Consider the following 23,873-nt stretch of genomic DNA (forward strand, 5'->3'; position numbering starts at 1 on the left):
ATTGCTAAATGCTCAATGAGGGGTAAAATCACCTCTCCGGTTGAGAGCCACTGTCTTAATTCTATCTGCTACAACAACAATAACAATGCTAACATTTGAGCATTTAGTATATGCCAGGCACAATACTGAACACTTTACACATATTTTCATTAAATACTCAAAACCATACCCATTTTACAGTTGAGAAAATGAAAGCTTAGAGGCTAAAAAACTTGCCTAAAATCATGTAGCTAAGAAAGTGGCAGGTCTGAGATGTGACCAAAGGAATACAATTTTGCAGCTCATGCTTTTAACCTTAAACAAGTCTGACTCAAACTTGAGTCATTTCTTATCCAAATGATAATTCTTCACATATTTGAAGACAGCTCTTATTGTGAGATTCCTTAACATCTACCAGAGATGTTCCCAAGACCTCTAAATTTGTAGTTACCTAAGCTGACAAGACTTCCAATTTCTTCACATCCTTCCTTCTGAATATACAAAGAAGTAAAGACAACACTTTGGTGTACTGAAGTGGCTCTAACCTTCCTTTCCATTCGTTAAGATGGTTTCTAAGGCGGGGGCGGGGGGGGGGGGGGGGGGGGTAGGGGAGAAGATGGGATGATGGCAGCCATAGTGTACTTTTGTTTCATATCAAGTTTACTGCCAAGAACTACCCTCAAGTCTTTTCCAAATGTGATGCTATATATAAGGCCATGCTAACTTAGTGTATATTAGTGTTTTTCAGGCCTTATGTATATGCCTCAAAAGTTCATTTAAATTTAGTCCAACAATCCAGACTTGGAGATCACTATGGATCATTTAGTGTTTTATTTACGATCTTTCTTTCTTCACTGTCACCTATAAATTTGATAATTTGCCTTCTCCATTTGAGCAATAAGACAAAAGCAAAGAACAAAGCCACCTTCCAAGACCAAAAACCTTTGGAGAGGATCCTTCAAAATGAAAACTGTGTTGATTAATTAAAACAATCAACTAGTGGCTAACTCATTTTTCCTTCACCCAAGGATATAAAAAATTTTTTTTACCAAAACCTAAGTTTAAGTCCAAATACCTATTGCTACTAGGCTACCAACTGCATCACAGAAAAATCAAAGTTGTTCTGACAATCTATTTTTAGCAAACCCATTCTGGATCATCTTTAACCTGTTTTTTTCCTTCAAGTTAGTCATAAACTATCCTTCATTTTTTGCTCTAAAATCTTCTGTCTTTTTCAAAACCAGGCCTAGAAGCCCTCATCTTTTAGTACTTCTTGTATTCTCCTAAAACCTTTAAAGACTACAAATAATATAAATAATTTTAAGATTTTACAGTCAGTTCCTTAGTTGTAAGATGTTCCAGAAGACAATTCATTTAGCTAGAGGCATTACTTATCTCTATATTCATGTTGGTTTTCTGTCCTTACTAGAAATGTTTGCTTTGCTATTATTATTGATGGTGGTGGTGGTTTGCTTTTCCTCTCTGACAAAGAAGCTCCTAAATAAGACTTGAGGAATTTTTTTCTTACCTCATTGCCATACATTATTATTACACTTTCACTGATTTCCTTCTTAAAATGTAATATAAGAAACCCTTTTGGTTGGCCTTTGCATTTCTTAAAAGTCTCAGCTTGTCTGAGCTCTGTTTCCCTGATTTTTAAGAAGATTTTCTATACTTTGTTATGGCAATCTTATCTGCTTTGTTTTAAAAGTAGTGTGCATATCTTTATAGAGTTCATTGTATAATCACACTGAGAATCTTTTTCCTTCTGAAAAGTATCAAAATTGTATTTTTTACTTAACTCCTTAAGACAGTCTTCCTTTTTAGAGAAATCTATGCTGTGGAATCAAGCTGATCTTTTCTCTGATCACGAATCAGAAAAATTCAGATTGGTGAAATAAATTACAAAATATATACACATAAAACACTATGCAGTTCTCAAGAATTATGCTATAGAAGACTTTCATGACAAAGGGAACGTTCATGATTAAGTTTGCTTTTTATTAAAAGAGAAAAAGAAAACAACAAGAGATGGGTTATATAACATTGTATACAGTAATATCCCAAAATCATTTTTAAGTGTTTATGTGTGAATTTACATTTTTATATATACACAGGGGAAAAAGGTTATACGTGAAAATATTTAAAGTTTTTCTTTTGATGGTAGAACATTTTATTCTATGTGCTCTTCTGTATCTATCAAATTTATGTAATGAATATGTATTACTCTTATAATAACACAGGCATTATTTTTTAAAAAATAAGCCGAACCAGAGAAAAAAATATTCTATAAAGTATAAGTCTAGCGTGAGATTTCTGCTTTTATAACTCTATTACTAAAGCAAGCTTAGAAAAACATTTCTGGACACAAAAGCAGGGGGAAAAAAAAAAAGCCAAAATAAGATACCACCAGTTAGCCTATCTATACAAATAAGTTATGATAACCATCAAGATGACCATTCAAACTTTTAGAAATAAAATGGGGGAAATCACAAGAACTTCCTGACATTTCAAGGAAAAGAATGTTATAAACTACTTAATAACATTTAAAATAATTTTAAAATGTTGTATATCCTCCCAAATCCCTACCAAATGAAGGCTCAGTAGGATAGGGATAATGAAGACAAAAGAAAAAAGCCATTAGTCAAATTATTTAAAATTGTGCCAAAATTTCCTAATAAAGTAAACACTGTTACCAGTCAAGACTTAAAATCTCATAGCAAGAACAATTATCTTCATTTAGAAACATTTTCTGGTTGAAAATCAATTTGCAGCAATCCAAAAACTTATCTGATTTACTCTCTATTTCAGTGGCAGTATCTAGATCATCTATTCAGAGCCTGTGTTCCAAAAAACTAGGAAAAAAGTCATCTTAACCAGTTAAAACTTTATCATTCAAATACATTCAGTTCTGTAAAATATATATAAAGTGATTCAACTAATCCTTAATTCATCCAAAAGTAAAAATACATTCACCTTCTTCTTTAGGAAATTATTTCATTTCTCTATCTTGAATTTTATTTTCAAATGTATCAAAAATATTATTTCAAAATTAGTTTTTCCTTAAATAAATTTTATGATATTCATAAGAAACAATATCAAACATAATGCATTCTCAATTACATAAAGATTCTACTAAGACTTTAAATGAAATAAAAAACAAAGCCTCAAACCCATAGAAACAATAAAAACACACATTATTTATTTTAAATAACTTGCCATTAAACTGACAATCAAGACATATGATCTTTAACATTCAGAAACATAAATGATCATAATGAAACAAAGGCTAAACATATCTCTCTCAACCTCTCTCATATATGTATAGAATTATAACCCAGCATTATCATGTAATAAATGAATACACACCTTACTTTAGTATATGCCAAGGCAGACACACAAAAACAAGAAAAAAATTTTGAAATCAGAGTATAAAGGGACTCTGCTTTTTCAAACAATGCAGCACTGAAAGCCAGGTCAGCATCCTTGGGCATTACTAGGAAACTTTAGCACATCTGATATTTCCATCATCTTCAGAATTCCTCTGAACAATGAGAAAATTTCCCAGTCACCCTACCTCACCCGTCTACAGACTTCCTTTAGCTTTCCTCCCTCTACTGTGTAATAATGCTATTGAGGTTATTTAGGCTTTAAATGTTCAGAGATACAACCCCCGCTATATATTAATTCAGTTTATTTTCTCAGACACTGACTCAGCCGTGGGTTGTGCAGCACTGACGTTTCTAACCAAACAGCATCGTGTGAGCTGTGATCGTCCCACTTCTCCATCTTTGTGCAGTGATTGGACATTGTAACTGATAGACAGGATGAAGAAAACTCAGGAGATGAGGGCTTAGTGATATGTAGATATGTTGCCAAATGCCATCTGTAAAGCTAATTCTAGCTCTGCCAGCTTGCCAGGTTTTAGAAAACTAGGATGCAGCTAACTTTCTTTTTTCCTTTCAATATTTTATTGTGTACCTATTCTGGGCAGTAAAACTTCTCTTTAGAACTGAAGAGAAAATATTATCTGTACTTTAAGAACCCACTAAGGAACTACTCTTTAAAGCAACCAAACTTCTCCATTTCTAAACTGCTGCTAGGACTAAAGAGTGACTTAAAAAGGAAAATGGAAAGCTCAATCTTCGTGCAGTCTCAGAAGAAAGGAGCATGCGTACTTCTATGTGGGAATGAACCCCTTGCGGCAAAGTCTGATATTGAACGTATGATGCATTTGTCTTCAGTAACCTGAGCAGACTGCAGATCTGAGTTTTAAACAGTTGTATTCGACCCAATTCAAATATGCAAGAGCTTTTTAGCATATTGTCACTCTAGGGCATTTTAACATCAGTTACACAGAAAAGGTGCTCTTTCCTTTTCCTTTTTAAATAGCAAAAACTCTTCTAATTTAAAGAAAGTTGTCATAACTCAAGCCAAATAAACTTCAACTGAAATGATCTTTAACCTATCAGCAAGCTACCAAACCCCTCAATATAAGTATTAACTATACAACTACTAGTCAGAAAGAAATAAAGTTCAGTAATTTTTCAGCTATCTAATTCATTTGTATGCACTTGCAGAGGAATCACAGGCACCCTGAGATCAGTTTCCCTGCCTTGTCTTTTATATCAGTGTTATACCTATTAAGTCTACATTCAAAGAAACATCAGAAAAGAAAGTACCTTAAAGTTGTATTAGGTAAAAGAGAAACCATAACGCAATGCCCACCAAACCCTCAAACCTCCAAGGTAAGTACATGTATATAGTAGTTATTATTGTTACCTTTATAATTCAAGAAATTAATTTTTATCCTTGCTAATAAGGAAAGGTAAAGGGGGAAAAAATCAAAGGAAAAACATTTTAGAAAGCAGGCTGTTCCAATATGTGAACAAAAAGCAAATTTAAATAACTTTTTTGAAAATCCTCAAAAACTGAACCAATAAAGTATGCTTATTTCTTTACTGCTAAAGGCTGAATGTTTTTAGTTTCAAAATTCATCTGTTGATATGTATTCCCCCAACGTGATGGTATATGGAGGGGAGGTGATTAGCTCATGAGGGCAGAGCCTTCATGAATGGGACTAATACCTTTATAAAAGAGATCCCAGAAAGATCCCTAGTCCCTTCTACCATGTGAGGACACAGCAAAAAGAGGGGTGTCTGAAGCAGGAAGCAAGCCCTTACCAGATACCAAATGTGCCAGTGCCTTGATTTTGGACTTCCCAGCCTCCAGAACCATATGAAATAAATTTCTGTTGTTTATAATACAGCCACTCAGTCCATGGTATTGTTATAGCAGCCTTAACAGACTGACACATTTAGTTTTTGTAAATTTAAATGCCCAATTCTGTTTGAGGTGGCAACGGGAGCACTTATATTTCTCAGTCTCCATAATCCAGAGATGACCATATGACACAGTTCTAGACAATGATTTATTGATATAAGCAGAATCCCGCTGGAAATTTCTGAGAAATTTAATTTCCTGATATAAATGAAACCTCTTTCCCATCATCCCCGTCTCCCTTCCTCCTCCTCCTCCTTGTCTGGAAGGTGGACATGACAGTTGGAACTATGGTAAGCCATCTTGTGATTGTGAGGAAACACCAAGAAAAATCAAAGACCTTTGACCCTAATATACTGAAGCCTTTTTGTGTACAAGAAAAATAAACCCCTAAGTTAAGCCAGTGTTTAATCTGGCTTCCTTCTACTCAAACATCCCTAAATAAAATACACAAGATTCAGAAAAAGGATGTGAGTAGGCAGAAGTATAGATGAAACAAAATTAGCCATGAGTTGATAACTTGAAGCTGGGGAATGGGTACACAGGGGTTCATTATACCTGTTCTCTCTACTGTATATGTATTTTAAATGTATCACAATAAGTTATTCAAAATTTTAAAAAATAAAAAGAAGGAGAAGCTTGTTTATAAATTCTAGCTTTGTCATTTATAAGTTGGATGGCCTTGGGCAAGTTTATTAACCTCATTTTTTTCATCTGTTAAATGGGGACAGTAATACTATTCACAGAGCTCTACCTTTAGATCCAGTCAAGGTAATCTCCAGAAGGTCCCTGGCAGGAATGCCCTCCATCTACCTAACCATCCAAGGATTAGTTCAAGTCTCATTTTCACCTGTTCAGACTGACACTGATTCCTTCTCTGAACGCTTATTTTACTGCAACTCACTACCACAGTTTAGTGTCCTATTGTCCTCTAATTGGTCCATACGTGGATATTAAAGCATTCCATGATGGTACCCTGACGAACTGCTTAATCTCTCCTGAACTGAGCACAGGTTCTCAAGAATACTTGCTGCTGTTAGTTTTTAATTCCGCTCAATTAATTTACTATTAATTCAAAAGCTACCATTTTAAAAAAGTCAAATTGAATATATTTTTAAAGTATCTGAAGTTACATGTTCGTAAGTTCATAGGAACAAGAGGTCCCAAAAAGTAAACTGTTTTCCCTTGGGAAGTTTTTCCATGAATGAGGTTAAGATAAGGTCAAAGGATTTCACGGTCTTTCCATTAAAAAAAAAAAAAAAAAAAAAAAATCAATACATTGGTATTCATTTACTTCTCTAATATTTTTCACTTAAACAACCAATACTACTGCAATGTTTTTTAAAAAGAGCACCAAAAAGATACTGATGCTATAGAAATCAAGAAGAGCTATGATAACTTTTTACTGAAGTAAAATAACAGCAATTTAAAAAGTACTGTTTTTTAATAAATTTTTCCCATTGTATGCCCACAGCTTTTATAAAGCAAACAATAGTTTATTTTCACCTTGTCACGACTTCATATACAACAAAGTCTTGTACATCAGTAGAAAAATATTAAGAACTAGCAAGGATAAGATATAATTCACCTGAAAAAATGTATATAACATCAGATATAAATAAAGCCCCATATTTAATGAGATAAAACCAATATCTCTTTAATCTCAAAGACAAAATAAATATCCATGTAAAACAGGATGGAGAAAAAGAACTAGAGCACCAATTGAAGGACACACACACACACACAAACACACCAAAAAAACAAATAAACCAAAAAACACACCACTGGTGTGTACTTATAAATAAATAAAGTCAACTCAACATCTTCATTTTAGACCTCACCACATTAAAAGTCCACAATAAAGGTACACATCTTGTCAGGAGACTTAAATAGTACTAGTCACTCATATTTTCTAGCCATGTATATAACTTAATAAAAGTAGCTGAATCATTTCTTTAAAATTACAAAAAGGATTTCAGTATCACGGCATGTTTTTATTCTTTTTCAATAAAGCTGGTATTAGTTATCAGTGATCAGGAGAATTTTACATTCAGGTAAGTTAAACGTTCAATAATATCCCCTAAGTAAATGTTCATAAAGCACAACTCTCTATGAAAACATGCTTACATACCCGCATTATGTGAGGTTTATGAGGTGTCAACACCTTAAAATATCAGATCATAAAAGTGTTCTAAACGAGGTGTTCCCCATAAGTCACATAGCACAAAATGAAAGCTTTAAAAATAATGTATAAATGGGCTGAAACTTTTCAACTGAATTTCATTTAATGCAGCAAACTTTAAATGAACCAGGCGAGTCACTGATGGACTGATTTTACTATTAGGATCACAATGATAACACAACATAATTTCCCATAGTTAAAAACGTACAGAGGCACAGACTTGACAAAAGCCTATAAATTATCATACACAATGTATTTAGAGCACAAAATAAATTCGTATTAGAGAGTTTTAAATACAAAGCGTTAACCTGACTTACCAGACTTCCCAGTTAAATTAACTATAGCATTTATTCATGGGGTCAACTAAGGATATTTTAGCATTATTTAGAAACAGAAATTAAAATTCATGTAAATACAAATATAAGAAAATTAAAATGAAAAATTGTTTCCCTCAAAGTTATTTAAGGAGAAATGCAAACATTCATATATTTTGTAAACCGGCTCCCACCCTGACAGGACTTGGCCACACCAAATGCAGTTTGATTCTTCATAAAAATCAGTTTTAGCAGAGCTTTGACATGTGAAATACATATTTTCTACCTACCTTGAATGTTTATAAAGTTTACGAGGTCTACTATGCAATTTCCGATCCCAATTCTCTGGATCACTGGAGTTACTGTCATAAGGATGAGGCCGTCCTGCCATCCCACTTCAAGCTTCCTCACACTACTGCTCTGAAAGCACACATGAAGCACCCATAACCTACATAAAAGAGTAGTGTTGACCTTTAAATCTATTCCATGCAGAGTAAGTCACAGAATTTTGTATCCTTTCTGACATTACTGTGACATTTTTTAAAGTGATGAACAGAATTATAAAACATCAGACACACAAAATGCCACAAATCAGATTAAAAGAAACACCAAAAGCCTTTTTAGGTATTTTTCATTTGATTATTCGATTAAATTTGTTACTCCTATACAACATTTTAATAATGTGCTATTTGTATTTAGTAAACATACTTATTGACATTTGGGTACCTCATGTTTCCAAACATCAATACAGAACCAAAAGAGACAGAAACAACTCCAAAGAATGATTCTTTCAGACAAAATTTCATTTGGAACACATTTTTTAATTACTAAAATTTTAAGATACTTAACAAAGCATCTAGTAAGACCAGATAACAATGTTGTTATTTCTTTAACCAAGTTAAAGACCATGAATAGAAATTTAATATTTGTTCAAAACTAAAAGTATGCAAACATCCTGATGTTTCCTTATAGTGCAATTATCAAAAAACATTTTATCAATATGATTCATGTATTTTATGCCTTTTCATATGTGAGGCTTATGACTGTTAGTTCTACTACAGTCCTGTAAAATTATAGAACTCACTTAACAACAGCTTTACGAAATACCTGAACCAAGCACTTTAAAGTATATTCACTACCCAATTTAATCTTCACAATCAACTTACAAGGTAGGTATTATACTCCCCATACACAGAATAGAAAACAGTCTGAGAAGGTTAGTAACTTTCCCAAAGGTCACAATGTTGGTCAACAGCAGGATTATAAAGAACAATGAGAATTTATTACTATATAGCATGAAGTCTTGATCTTGAAAAATGCTCAGACTGAAGTATTCTGTTTAGAAATAGTAGGTCAGATTTGACTTTTAGAGATTGCAAACACCAAAAGAAAAAACAAATGAGGTTAAACAATTTGAACAGTTATGTAAACTGGATTAGAACCCAGGTTTCCTGACACTCACTTCTGTATGCTTTGTATATACTTTTCCAAGCCAGATTTGATAGAGGGAAGTGAGGAGGGATTTATGCATTAAAGTCAAAGGGATGAGAGGTAATGGGATGGATGCCTACATTCTCCATCCAAAAAAAAAGTCAAAGGGAATCCAGAATTGAGAAAATACTGTACCTCACTGAATTGTATAGATTATGCCAGTACAATTTCACCAAAAAATGCCAAAGATAAACTCATGAAAATTGTGAGTCTATCTCAGAGCTCATTAAAAGAAACACTTTTATTTTAGAGAAACTATTTTGCTACTTTAGAATTTTTTTCTTAATAGTTAACTTAGTACTTTCTTTCCAAAAACAACTGAAAAATCTAATAATAAATTAACATTTTAATATAATAAATATGTAAATAAGTAGCTCAAAGAGTGAAATAAAAATAATAAAGGGGGAAGGAGAACTGTACAATGGCTAATTCAAATTCCTTAGCAAATGATGCAGTTTATTTGCTGAATACTGGAAAAGGAAACCTTTCCTTAAGGATCGCTGAATGACTGATTAAAAATCAGTCAGATGTTAAATGAACATAAAAACCACAAATTGTTATGAAAACAAATAAAATCTCAATTTCATTTAATTAGAAAAATAAAAATGTATTTACTAAATAAGAAACCCTTTAAAACTTCAATTTGGTATTATAGCTAGTTATCTGTCTTGAAAAGATGAGGCAGAAGAGAAGGGTGAAAAAGAACAAATCAGAGAGACAAAGCAGGAAGTCAGATAGGAAAAAATGGTCACAGACCAAGAGAGACCCAAAAGGTAAAAAAGAATAGCAGGGAAAACTGATAAGGAGGGAAATGAAAGATGTAGAGGCTTAGCAGGTTATGTAGAATGAGATTTAGAGCATTTTCTCCTTACTGGATAGGTCTTCCAATAAGCTATTTCAGGCATCAGCATTTCCTTAAAGGGCACATTAGCTCCTAACCCTTAACTGTAAGACACACCCTTCGGGAAACCCACAGAAGGCCACTGAGTAAAGAATAATCCTAAACCACGGGAGACAGTGACTAAAAAAATACAACCACAAGGAATGAATAAAGTAAATTCCAATTCATATTTTCCACTATTTTACAGTGGGTGGCACATATCTAGCAGCTGGGAAATATCAGTATGAATTCCTAATCAATCCTACTGAAATTAACAACATGTACATTATAGCCAGCCACAAGAAAGTAAAGAATGTTCAGATGAAGGCTATCGAAAAAGTCAACTGGAAAATCATGTTCCACTTGTCAATAAAACTTGAGTATCACCATGTGAAGGATTTCACCCCACTCCTCACTCCCAATAGCAAGGGTACAAACAAAAAAGAAGTGAAATTCAAGTTAAGGTAGCTGGAAAAAATATGCCTGTGTTTGCCTACACATGCTAGCACATTTTCAAATGCTAGATTTAACTACAAACAAATAAAAAGCAAACGACACACATTATATACTATTTTGAAACATCTAATGATCTATATTTTAACCAATCTCTACGCCATACTCAGTGACATTATATTAATCTTATTTCACTCACTCACTCATTTATTCATTCATTCATGTACTTACTGAACAGCTAATATAACATGCCAAGAAATTTACAGATGCTAAAAGCAAGTTGGATGTCGTTCTTCTGCTCAAAAAAACTCACCCTAGCATGGGGAGAAAAGACTCCACTAACAGCTCTATACCACTTACTCGTCTATCTCTCCTACCTGGGTGTAGTCTTGCATTGTTACCCCACCCTCCAACCCCATATCCTGGGTGTTCTTTGGGATTCCATCTTCATCTGCTGGGTCCAGGGAGACAGCAAAGAAATAGGATCAAACCCTTGAGAACACCAGGTTTTACACATAACATACAATGAATCAAAAATCTTGAAGTCATCCTTGACCTCTCCTTTCCCAACATCAAGTCTAACTTCAAATTTTTCTTTTGACTCCTTCTCTTCCTTATCAATCATAAGGCTGCTGTCTTCATTTAAACCCTTAATAGCTAAGAATAAGCCTCTTACTTGACCTCTTTACCCCATTCGATTCCATATTAGCTCTGCTATAATCAGAATTATCTTTCTAAAAACTTTTAATGGCTCTTCATTTCCTGATCTAAACTCCATACCATAAAAAGTTCTTCAAAATCTGACACTTGGATCCCCAATGTCTACTTTATATTAGGCAAATTAAAGATCTGGTTTGGATCTTGTAATCACCAAAAAATAATTTCTGGATTACTGGAAACAAAGTTCTTAGACAATATGTAACAATTCATTACTAATATTTTTAGGCATGACAGAAGTAATGTAAATTCTAAATAATCTAGAAATAATCCATACAGAGGCTGGAACAATTGGGCCTATTGGCTAGAGACATACATTCAGGAAACTGCCAGAAGTCAATTGGCAAAGAGGGCGTCGATTGCTTCTCCTTCTCTTGGATATTACTACCTTTAAAACAGGAGGGGGTGGGGGTAGGAAGAGAGACAGAATCTTCAAGACTACAGTATCATAAGTAAGTGCTCCCGGGGACACTATTTCCAGGCACTATTAATTAATGGCAATGACCCACAGAAGAGCTTAAAAAAAAAAAAAAAAAAAAAAAACAGGACAGTATCCAGAGACAATTTATGCTGTCCTTCCTGTTATCAATGTGCTAGGAAGATTACATACTTTCTCGTATTTAAAGCTCAAAACAACACAATATTACAATCCTGTTTCATAGATGAGGAAATCTTAGGGCTAAGATGAGAATCCCAGTCTAACTGAAAGCCCGTATTCCTTCCATACTGTAGCAAGTGAAGTACACAGAAATTCATATATTTGCTCCTTATTGCCAACAGATGTCACTTTTTTTTTTTTTTTGCGGAGCACAGGCTCCGGACGTGCAGGCTCAGCGGCCATGGCTCACGGGCCCAGCCGCTCCGCGGCATGTGGGATCTTCCCGGACAGGGGCACGAACCCGTGTCCCCTGCATCGGCAGGCGGACTCTCAACCACTGCGCCACCAGGGAAGCCCCAGATGTCACTTTTAAACACAGCCATCTTGTGGCTTTGTGCAAACTACTGAGATCTCATTCTAAATAGTGTCATTACACAAGAGCTTTTCTGTTAAGTGAAATTATTTTTATCTCTCAAACTTGGCAAACAAAGTGTGTGGTGGTTACTGGAGAGAAAGACCTGATACAGAGGGAAAAGAGTGAATAGAACAGAATCACATAGTGATACCAGGGCCAGACACCAAGGACTGCCTTCAGCTGCATAGAAAGCCAAATACCCAGAGGTGGGAGTGGGAAAGACTGACCAAGAGGTAGTCAAGAAGGCACCTGAGCTAGCAAAATGTCCTAAGGTAACCTTTCCTATATGGAAAAGACCAAAAGCAGTGATAGCCCCCCAGGGCAAATGAATCGCTGGAGATTGGCAGACTAAAAGAGCAAACACCTGAATGCTAGGGGTCTAGATGTAGGAAGAATTTCTGAAGGGCCAGAAACTTGAGGGATCATTTGATGAGCTTCTCTCCTTATAGGCATAAAAGAGAGACTGTACCAGCTTGAAGACACAAAATACATGATATAGATATAACTGTGAAAGAAAAAGAACAAGAGGAAGCAGCTTTTAAAAGGAACCAGGGGAATGAAAAGGAACCTCCTGCAAACACAGCCGAGAGAATTGATCATGTGAGCCTCATACAGATAACAATTATTTAAATTTGGATTAAAAAATTTTTTAATTGTTTTATAGCATTTTTTGGAAAGTGTCTCAAAGCATACAGTAGTAAAAAAAGAGCTTACTCTTTTTTTTTTTTTGGCGGTACGCGGGCCTCTCACTGTTGTGGCCTCTCCCGTTGCGGAGCACAGGCTCAGTGGCCATGGCTCACAGGCCCAGCCGCTCCGTAGCATGTGGGATCTTCCCGGACCAGGGCACGAACCCACGTCCCCTGCATCGGCAGGCAGACTCTCAACCACTGCACCACCAGGGAAGCCCAAAAGAGGTTACTCTTGAAAAACTCCAACTGGAAGGGTACAGAACCATGAGATCAGCTTGAAGTTTTTATGCTGAGAGCCCTCCCCAACCCCTACAAATATGGTGAAGGCAGCCACACAGCTCAAAGTGGTAGAGAAAATAATTCAGGGCTGGAAGTGCAGCTGGAAATTTAAGGCAGACATACTGGGAATGAAAGAACCACAGAAGCGTAAAAATCTGAGCATAAACTCTGCTCAGTTAAATTACACACGCAAGGAGGGAGACCCCAGGTAGCCCCTATGGTGGATTATAGAAGAATTGAAAGCTACATGGCGTAAGATCTATGAGTCTGATGCTTTTTAAACTGAATGTATTCCCCAACCATACAGCCCAAGCAGCAGAAAGCTGAAGCCCTTACTGGCTTGGGATGTCAGAGAGCAGAGACCACTACTGAAAGACAAAAATAGATACTAGGAGGGAATCCCCAGAAGTAGAGGAACCACAAGTCAGATCAGCTCCAAAATCTGAGTATAATCTCTGCCCAAATTTTTGGCTGACCACCAAATTACACAGGTGCAAGAGAACCCTAACCCTTACCCCACTCCCCAGGAGACCAAGCTAAAAAAACAAGTAGCTGGAAGAAAAGAACTGAGCACAGATATCAGCTGCCTCATACTGTGTAGGAAACAAAGTATGCAGATTGAGTCCAGGCAAGTTAATGGTCCACTAGAACAAAACCCCCCTGGGCTTCCCTGGTGGCACAGTGGTTAAGAATCCTCCTGCCAATGCAGGGGACACAGGTTGAAGACCTGGTCTGGGAAGATCCCACATTCCGCAGAGCAACTAAGCCCATGTGCCACAACTACTGAGCCTGCGCTCTAGAGCCCGTAAGCCACAACTACTGAGCCCGTGTGCCACAACTACTGAAGCCCGTGCACCTAGAGCCTGTGTTCCGCAACGAGAGGCCACCACAATGAGAAGCCCACGTGCCGCAACGAAGAGTACCCCCCACTCGCTGCAACTAGGGAAAGCCTGTGCACAGTAAGAAGACCCAATGCAGCCAAAAATAAATAAATAAAATAAATTTTTAAAATATATATTTAAAAAAAAAAACCCTGACAATCCTCACAAGAACACCAAAAATTTCAACCAAAAATTATGAGATCCAAAGAAACAAGACGGTAAAAAGGCAGTCAATGGAAACTGACTCCAAGTAGGTCCAGATGTAGGATTTAGCAAATAAGGACTTCAAAGCACGTATTATAAATATACTTAAACAATTATAGGAAAGTATATTCAAAGCATAAAACAAGAAAATGGTCTTAATGAGTGGCAGAAAGGGAATCTCAATAGAGAAGTGAAAACAAAAAATGAAAACTCAGCTCTAGCTGAAAAGAACTAAAATGAAAAATCCATTAGATGGGCACAATAGCAGATGGAATAACCAAAAAACAAAAAAACAATCAAGGAACTTGAACAGAGCATCAGAAATTACCCAACCCATAGAATAAAGAGAAAGATTAAAGAAAAACAACAGCTCTGCAGACACAGATGGGACAGCATCTAATGATACAACATGTAAGTAACTGGAGTCACTACTAATACACTCAACAAAATGGAATCTCAAAAGCATTATGATAAGTGAAAGAAGCAAGACTTAAAGGTTCCATACCATATGATTTCATTCATATAACACTGTCAGAAGGACAAAACTGTAGGGATTACAGATAGAGCAGCAAGAGGTTAGAGCTGGGGTAATAACACAAGGTAATTTTGGGGGGTGATGGAACTATCTGTATCTGGATTGTGGTGGTGGTGGTAGTTACACAATTGTATGCCTCTGTCCAAACTCCTAAGAACGGTACACCAGAAAGAGAATTTTATTGCACTGAAATTTAAAAAGAAAAAAACAGCAGCAGAGATGTTTAATAAATATTTACAAATGTCAAACATATTAGCATGACATAATTAAAGCATTTTTGGATCAAAACCCCCACATCACACTGCCCCCCTTACCATCCCAAGCATACTTAATCCACAGCCACCCTCCCACTGCCGTAAATGACACACACACATTTTTGATCATGAAAACTGGTGAGAATTTTTCTACTTCTGCCACAATAGTAAGTGACTTAGAGAAAAGGTTTTGGAATCAGATAAAACTAAGTTGTATGACTTTGTACAAGCTTCTTAACCTCTAAGACCTCAATTTCCTTAAATGTGAAATGAAGAAAATAATACAATTCTCATTACCATTATTTTATCTATTACTAATATAACTGCCAATCAAATTATTATAAAGAATAAATAAGACAGGACACCTTATATAATAACACAGTGCTGGGCACATTGCTGACTTTCTCTAGTAGACTACCAAATACAAATTTTGCATAATATTTCATTAGTTCATTTATAACTTTCCATTTGCCTTTTGAGATCACCAGAGACGACGAGAATTCCTAGACAGTCGCTCAACATTTATTGAGCATCTATAATGTGCTAGATGGCTGGAATAAAAAGGTAAATATGATATTATCCATGTCCTGGTTTAAATAATAATTATAAAATAATCACAACACAGGGAACAGGGGAAGAATGATTGAGGATACAATTTCTACTCATTTTGAGTTTTCCCAATTTCTCCAAGGTACACCTGACCCTCCCCTGTTCTACTGAACATTAAAATTTCCTTAGACTATTACAGGGTCATCAAAGAGCCATGTACTTTGAACACAATAGCTGGCAACAGTTTCAGTAGCTAAATCAAAACCTTATGTCATCGGACTTCGCTGGTGGCGCAGTGGTTAAGAATCCGCCTGCCAACGCAGGGGACACACGTTCGAGCCCTAGTCCGGGAAGATCCCACATGCCGCGGAGCAACTAAGCCCACGAGCCACAACTACTGAGCCCGCATGCCTAGAGCCTGTGCTCCGCAACAAGAGAAGCCACCGCAATGAGAAGCCCCCACACCACAATGAAGAGTAGCCCCCACTCACCGCAACCAGAGAAAGACCTCACGCAGTGGCGAGGACCCAACACAGCCATACGTACATACATACATAAATTAATTAATTTAAAAAAAACCTTAGGTCATTCCTATAGTAACTATGATGTAAAACAAATATTTCACTCAGCTTAAAAGTAAATTTTAATCTCTGGAAGAACAGACAAATCATCCTAGTTTCTAACCTCTCTGAAAACTCCTTCAGTTATTTTTATCAGAATATTCTTGCTGTATCCAAGAAGCTTAAAATTTTTAAATTTTTTCTCTCATTTGGACATAACAACCTCCTTTCTACATAACAAATTACCACAAACCCAGTGGTTTACAATACCATATACTATCTTAGTTTCTGTGGGTTAGGAATCTGGCATAGTTTAGCTGGGTCCTCTACAAGGCTACATCAAGGTGTCAACCATAATTACATCCTCATTTGGAGGCTCAATTGGGGAAGGATCCACTTCCAAGGTTACTGAGATTGTAACAATTCATTTCCTTATGGCAGTAGGATTCAAAGCCAATGATGCAGATAGTCAGTCTGCTAGCCAAATGGAGTCTTATGTAAGACAACTAGGAAAGTAACATTCCATTACCTTTAGCATATTCTTTTGGTTAGAAGGAAGTCACAAATTCTGCTCACACTCAAGGCGAGGGGATTATACAAAGGCACGAACACCAGGAGGCAGGGATCATGGGAACTACTTTAGGGTCTATCTTATTGTCCAACACATTCTGCCTAGGTACGTCACTGAAAGTTTAAGATTCTGCTCAGCCCTTGTTCTAATTATACATACCACTATACTAACACACACACAACACATACATCTCTTTTATCTCCTTGACTTCACAGCACTACTTGTCACAACAAAAACCTAGAACCAATCTAAATGTTCGCCAGAAATGAATTGGTTAAAAATTTCCACAGTATCATGCAACCAGTAAAAATGAGATACATACTGATAAGAAAAACATTCCAAAATATAACGTTATGCTAAAAAGCATAGTACAGATATGTATTATGTACTCCAATATATTTTAAAAATATGTATGCAAACTCATCAATGTTTTTATATGTTTTTTAAAATGTCTAGAAATAACACATAAAACTTCTAACTAGTTGCCTCTGAGGAAAGGCTGAAATGAGAGAAAGACTTACTTTTCATTGTATCTCTTATACTATTTGAATATACCATACATTGTTTTCATAATTGGGAAGGGGGGGGCTACAGTTAAGTATTTGGAAATGGCTTTGTTATCAAATTTTTCTTCCTTGTTTAATTTTACTGCTTACCTATAGTTTTGTTTTTTGTTTCTGATTGCTTAAATATGGTCAATACATATAGTAGGGGAGGAAAAATATCTTTTGCCCCTACCCTTCTAAATTTTCAACTGGGATCCTTGTAACAAGACATATTAACAAGAGAAAAGCATACATGTTTATTTAACGTAAACTTTACTCAACACTGGAGCCTTCATAAGCAAATGAAGGCCCGAAGGAACAAACCTGAGCGTTCTTATGCCAAGTTTGATGAAGACTGGAATATCGTGGAAAGAGTATAGTAAATTGACAAAAACTTACTAGCATTATCTCTCGTTCAGATTTCTATGTTCCTTCACCTTTGGAGCTAAAGATGCTCCTTTCCTCTAGGTATAGGGACCCCTCTCATGAGGGTTTTATGACCTGCTTTAGAGGCAGGTCAGAAAGTTCCTCCAGCACATGCTGTTGCTCTAATTCCTTCTGCTTAAAATATTCAATATGTGAAGGTGCCATACTTTGGGGTAGCATGTTCTGAACTCCATCATTATGCATTGGTAGAATATGTTTCTGCCACATGTCTTCCCTTAAACTGTAAGACTCCTTGAGGGCAAGAACAAAGGATAACTCATATGTGTGTTCCCACAGCTTAGTATACACGCTATATGTAAACTTCTACAAAATGTTCTCATTAATAAAATTAAGATGAAAGAAACCAAAGGACATTTCATTTAACAGAATACACTAGAGAAGAGGAAATGCAAATTATGAAGATTTATAGGGAGTCTTTAACTTAGTTGCTTGTCTTTAAAAAGAATAATATTGTATAATCATACCCACCAATCATGTGAATCTCATCCTCAAACGAGCAAAAAGTATCTAATGCTAATACTTGCTCTTAGGAACTATACACTAAGAAAATGGTGTTAAAAGAGGGAACATAACAAATACCCCTGGAAACATTTTTAAAGATATTATCAAATGGCTCCTAATATTCCCCAAAAGATTCCTCAAAGCTGCCTAAATCTCATAGAAGCACTTTCAAATGTCAACACTTACATTTTTCTTATTTGCTGCAGTTAAAATAAGGCAAGTAAATAAAGCTGAGAACTTTATTCAGGATATTTTTGTATCCTGATTATATCAGTTAGATTATATCTGACTAAATTTTATGTAACTAGTTCCAGGATATCAAATTCAATTGACTTATGCTTTCATTCAAAATCTATTCATTGAGTACTTAGTACCTTTCCAGGCATTTTGCTAACTGCTAGGGATACACTAACAAACAGATTTAATAAAACTGCATGAATTTTCCACTAAAAGTAGGGTACTTTGTCTATTTAAAGGAATTCCTTATCAAATCCACCAAAATGTAAGACTTCCAAAGTCAGCTCATATTTAGCCCTTGATCTTCCAGAGGTGACCTGGAGATAAAATCTCTAAGTTCATTGATTTTATTACTGTTATAGAATTTCTACTGAAATTTTGCTGATTTCTTGTTTAAGACATTAACACTTCAAGAACCATTTCATTTATTCCCCCACCCACCTTAAACAGCTCAATCAATGTTTGAAAATCTTTCCCTATCTTAGGCATTTTCTAAATACCTACATTACATAATTAGCATTATAATGAACTAGATGCTGCTTATAGTGCTAAATTCTTAAAACTCACTAAAAGGCATATATGATTTTTTTAATTTTCTAAAAAAACTTAATGTTTTATTTTCTATGCGTATGTCCCTATTTTTCCTTTTCTTCTATGACTAACTAGTATTGCCTTCAAAACCAGAAACATCTTAGTTGAAGCAAATCACCCTGACGTAAAATTTAATATAGGCAAATCTCCAACAAGCTGATGAAGTGCCTAAATCAAAGGAGATTACATTCAACTCCTAAGAACCAGCACCCTTTAAACAAAGTCAGACTCAAACAATGTTTTATTTTTTCCTCCATGACCCTTTAAACAAAGACAGACTCAAACAATGTTTTCTTTTTCCCTCTGAGAGGCTTTTTTAATAAGTTATATTATATTTTTCATATAACTTTTAATATGCTGTTGCATTTTGACCCATTCATTATCCCATTACCTTCCATTCCTTTCAGATTTTTGCTTGTTTACCTGCCCTCAATTCAATAGGCTAGAAAAGGCCCTAAGTATGATTCAAGTTCTAGACTGAAGTATTACCCAACAGAACTTTGTCTGATAATGGAAATGTTCTACGTCTGCACTGTCCAAAAAGTGGCCACTGGCTGCATGTAGCTATAAAACACCTGAAATGTACAATTGATGAAATGAATTTTCAATTTTCTATTTTAATTCACTTAAATTTGAATAGCCATATGTGGCTGTTACTACCATATATGATAGAATAATAAGCAATGACCAATACATATCAGAATGGGTTCCTGAACAATAAGCTCAAACCATCCTCCTTTGGAAAGGTTACCAGACTGGTGGTAGGTATGAGATATGCCTCAGCACTAAATGAACTATACCAAAATATGCAGTGAGATTTTTCGGGCAGGATAGAGGTACAGGAGCTAGATGCTAGTATCTAATTCAGGAAGCCTTGGATAATAAGGTGGATTTTCATATACATTTTCTACGCTAATCCATATATCAAGCCTACAAGACACAAGAGGTATCCTCTATTTTATAAAGGTGATCTCTTTTCAAAAACTGAGAAACTGGCTTAAAGGGATTATGTTATTTGCCTATGTCACATAGCTAATAAATAAACTAGGACTCAAATACATATCTGTACAGTCAAATTCAGTGTTTCTTCCACCATACTATACTGTCTCTCAAGTTTAATACACAACCCATCAAAACGCTATGCCCAGAAAATAAAAAGTGCTAGTGGTCACATTTCAAATCACTAAGAGACAGATAGCTAGATGACAGATTCAAGGTTAGATAGAGAGGTTCTAAAATATTGATCAACTATTTCGGCAGAAGATCCTTTCCTTCCTCACAATATTATCTCTCCCAAATTCCACATTATTAAAAAAAATAAAAGTAGAACACAAAACCATAAAGAATTAAGAAAAAAATATAAATGAACATTTATCTGACTCTCAGAATAAAGAAGGAATTTCTAAGCCTCAAATCAGAGGAAAAAAACATATGAGAAACAGGAACGTGCAGTCAGACACTTTATGCTCACATTTGCAACAAAGACTAGTGAAAATTTCATCAGGGATCAGAATTGGGACTGCAGACCACTTTCAAAAAGCATTAGGGGGCTCCCCTGGTGGCGCAGTGGTTGAGAGTCCGCCTGGTGATGCAGGGGACGCAGGTTCGTGCCCCGGTCTGGGAAGATCCCACATGCCGCGGAGCGGCTGGGCCCATGAGCCATGGCCGAGGAGCCTGCGCTCCGCAGCGGGAGAGGCCACAACAGTGAGAGGCCCGCGTACCACAAAAAAAAAAAAAAAAAAAAAAAAAAAGCATTAGGTTGGACTACATAAAAATTCAAACTATAAAAGATAAATGAAAAGCTATAAAAATGTATATAACAAATAGATAAGGTTTTAATCTTAAATATAAGGAATATTTACAAATCCATATTAAAAAAATCTGAACACTGTGATGGAAAAACATGCAGAGTTCATTAAGTTAGCAATTTACAAAAAGAATACTGGCTGCCAAAAAGGGGAAAAGAGGAAATATTCAACCTCACTAGTAATATAAGAAACCCAAGTTAAATCTGAGATGTTTAACTGATCAAATTGTCAAAGATTTCTTGGTTTGTTTTCATGATAACCAGTGATGGCTAAAGAAGAGGGGAAAAGGCTACTCAGGCTTGTGGGAATATAAACTGTAAAACCTGGAGGGTGTCACACATTTTAACACAAGAATCCCACTTTTAAATTTTTATCCTGAGAAATATGTTTATCAAAGAATTTATAGTGGAAGGGGAAGGAGAGGGAAAGGGGGAAGGGGAGGAGGAAGGGAATGTTCATTTTTAAATCTAGTTATGTATTTGTTATATTATTTTAATTTCTCAAAATAAAAAATTTAAGTCATTACATACAGAATGATCCCAATTGTGTGTGTGTATGCACGTGTATGTGTATACATGTGTTTATGACTGGAAGCAATTATCATTGGGTCATGGGATTAAGATGCCATTTTCTTCTTTGCTTTTTGGTGACTGTCCCAAATTGCATGCAATACATTGCATGTTCATATTCAGAAAGAAATTACTCCAAATAATCTACTTTTATAAGTAATTTTTCAAAGTACTGATAAAACAATTTCAAAACCAACAAGTATTCAAGGCTACTGTTAAAAAGTATCATTCACTAGGGAAGCAAAGATGATCAAAGATGTCATACCACTCTTATTCTAAAATATGACACTTTTTCCCTTTCTTAATGTTTTCAATTCAACTAACTTGAGTAGCTGCACATACATATAAACAATGCACGTACATGTATATAAATAGTACTATGTATATATTACACATTCACAAAAAATGAAAACAAAAAAGAGATTGAGTTAAAAAAATAAGTATAAATGGAAGTTTTGCTGTTTTCTTCATATGGTACAATAAATAAGTTTTATCAAACTCAGGTAATGAGGCCTAATCTGCAGTTTAGTTATCTCTTCCAAACACTAGAGTATTAATGATTTTAAAATACTTCCAGTATTACAGTTTTATAACTTCACTAGTCTCTTAATAACTAAATATTCTTAATAACTAAATATTCTCTCTTTGAAAAGAGAAACTCAGGCAATTTGGAATATTCAACAAGAAGAAAATAATAGTGTCCCACAGTTACCCATCTTATAGGAACTTCTTTAGGAAAATTCTAAATTAACAAATTAGGAGCCAAAAGGACAGAGCAGACTGCATTGCTTGCTCTCAAGATGTGAGAAAAATAAAATTCAATCCTGCATTGTATAAAGCAAACTGCCCTGAATGAAATAATTACCTTTAAAATAATTCAGCACTATTTGCATGACCATCTAAGAATGAGAAAAGTATAAAAACATTTTGTTGCACAATTATGCCCCTGAGATACTTCCTCAGGTATCTGAGCTTTTAAATTTATTTTTAACATAGTCCACAAATAGAAAACTCAGGATAATTTTCTATTCATCTGCTACCAGCAATGATAGTCAAAGATCTTAAAGAAAAATAATCCAAATTAATAAAAATAAAAATTTTTTTAGAGATGTTAACAGTATCCCAATAGATGGTTTTTAAAATGTCATGCCATTTCTCTCTACAATATATTCACTTTTCTCTACTGTTCCACCTGGCATTCAAATTACAGAGAATAGAGGAGATGGCCAAGATGGTATAGTAGGAAGACCTTGAACTCATCTCTGTCCACGGACACACCAAAATTACAACTACTTACAGAGCAACTATCTATAAGAACAACCTGAAGATTAGCAGAAAAGATTTTCCAAAACTAAAGACATAAAGGAACCACATGAGAGGGGTAGGAGGGGCGGAGACACAGTATTGTCAGGACCCACATCACTCAGTCAGCAACCCACAAATGGGAGGAATATCACAACTGATCCTCCCCAAGGAGCAATGGGTCCAAGCCCCACAGCAGGTTCCCCAGTCCAAGGGGTTGTGCACCAGGAAACAAGCCCCCAGAATGTCTAGCTTTGAAAACAGGAGAGCTTATATTTGGGAGCATGGGAGGTGGGGAAGCAGTGTTAGTAAACAGACTCTGCTCTTAAAGGGAGCACACACAATCTCAACATGCTCCAAGTCCCAGACCAGAGGCAATAGTTTGAAAGGAGCTTGGGCGAGACCCACCTGATCTTGGAGAGCCTCCCAGAGAGGTAGGAGGCAAATGGGACACCCCTTGGGGGAGGAAATGATGGCAACAGCCATTTTGTGGAGCTTGTTCTACCATGATAACACCAGTACAGACAAGCTCCATTTTGGAATCCTCCCTCTAGCTGATTAGTGCCAGGGACCCAACACAACCATCCAATGAGCCAGCACCAGCCCTGTGCCCACCAGACCCTGTAGAGAGCCACACAAGAAGCCTACCCTGCCCTCCAGGAGGCTTGCAGCCACCACATAAGGCACAGCTAACTGGACAGCGGACAGCCCTGCCTACCAGCACAATCACAGTACTCAGCCCCAGCACAACATAAAGGTTCAGGCAGCCTACATAAGAGGCACCTCTAGAGCATAGAGCTCTGGTGACCAGAGTGGAGTGTGCTGCTGGGCCCCATAGGACATCTCCTACATGAGGCCACTTCAAGATCAGGAAACATAAGCAGCCTACCTAATACACCGAAAGAAATACAGCGATTTGGCCAAATGAGGAGATAGAGGAATATATTCCAAATGAGTGAACAAGACGTATAGCCTCAGAAAAAGAACTAAATGAAGTGAAGACAAACAATCTACCTGATAAAGAGTTCAAGGTAGGTAGTGA

General features: G+C 35.9%; 1 protein-coding gene across 3 annotated transcripts in view; it reads right to left on the reverse strand.

Annotated features, from left to right (window-relative positions):
- BTBD10 (BTB domain containing 10) overlaps positions 1-23,873 on the reverse strand; it is a 70,320-nt gene that overhangs the window by 35,126 nt on the left and 11,321 nt on the right. Inside the window, exon 2 of one of the 3 annotated variants that reach the window (XM_029209153.1) lies at positions 8,046-8,175. The exons of the other annotated variants lie outside the window; for them this stretch is intronic. Within the exon in view, the coding sequence (XP_029064986.1) occupies positions 8,046-8,146 (101 nt within the window). The 5' untranslated portion in view covers positions 8,147-8,175. The remainder of the gene's footprint in view (positions 1-8,045; positions 8,176-23,873) is intronic. 3 annotated transcript variants of the gene reach the window in all.

The sequence above is a fragment of the Monodon monoceros genome, unplaced genomic scaffold (assembly GCF_005190385.1).
Source record: "Monodon monoceros isolate NGI ecotype Baffin Bay Population unplaced genomic scaffold, NGI_Narwhal_1 Super_Scaffold_7, whole genome shotgun sequence".
Classification (NCBI taxonomy): Eukaryota; Metazoa; Chordata; class Mammalia; order Artiodactyla; family Monodontidae; genus Monodon; species Monodon monoceros.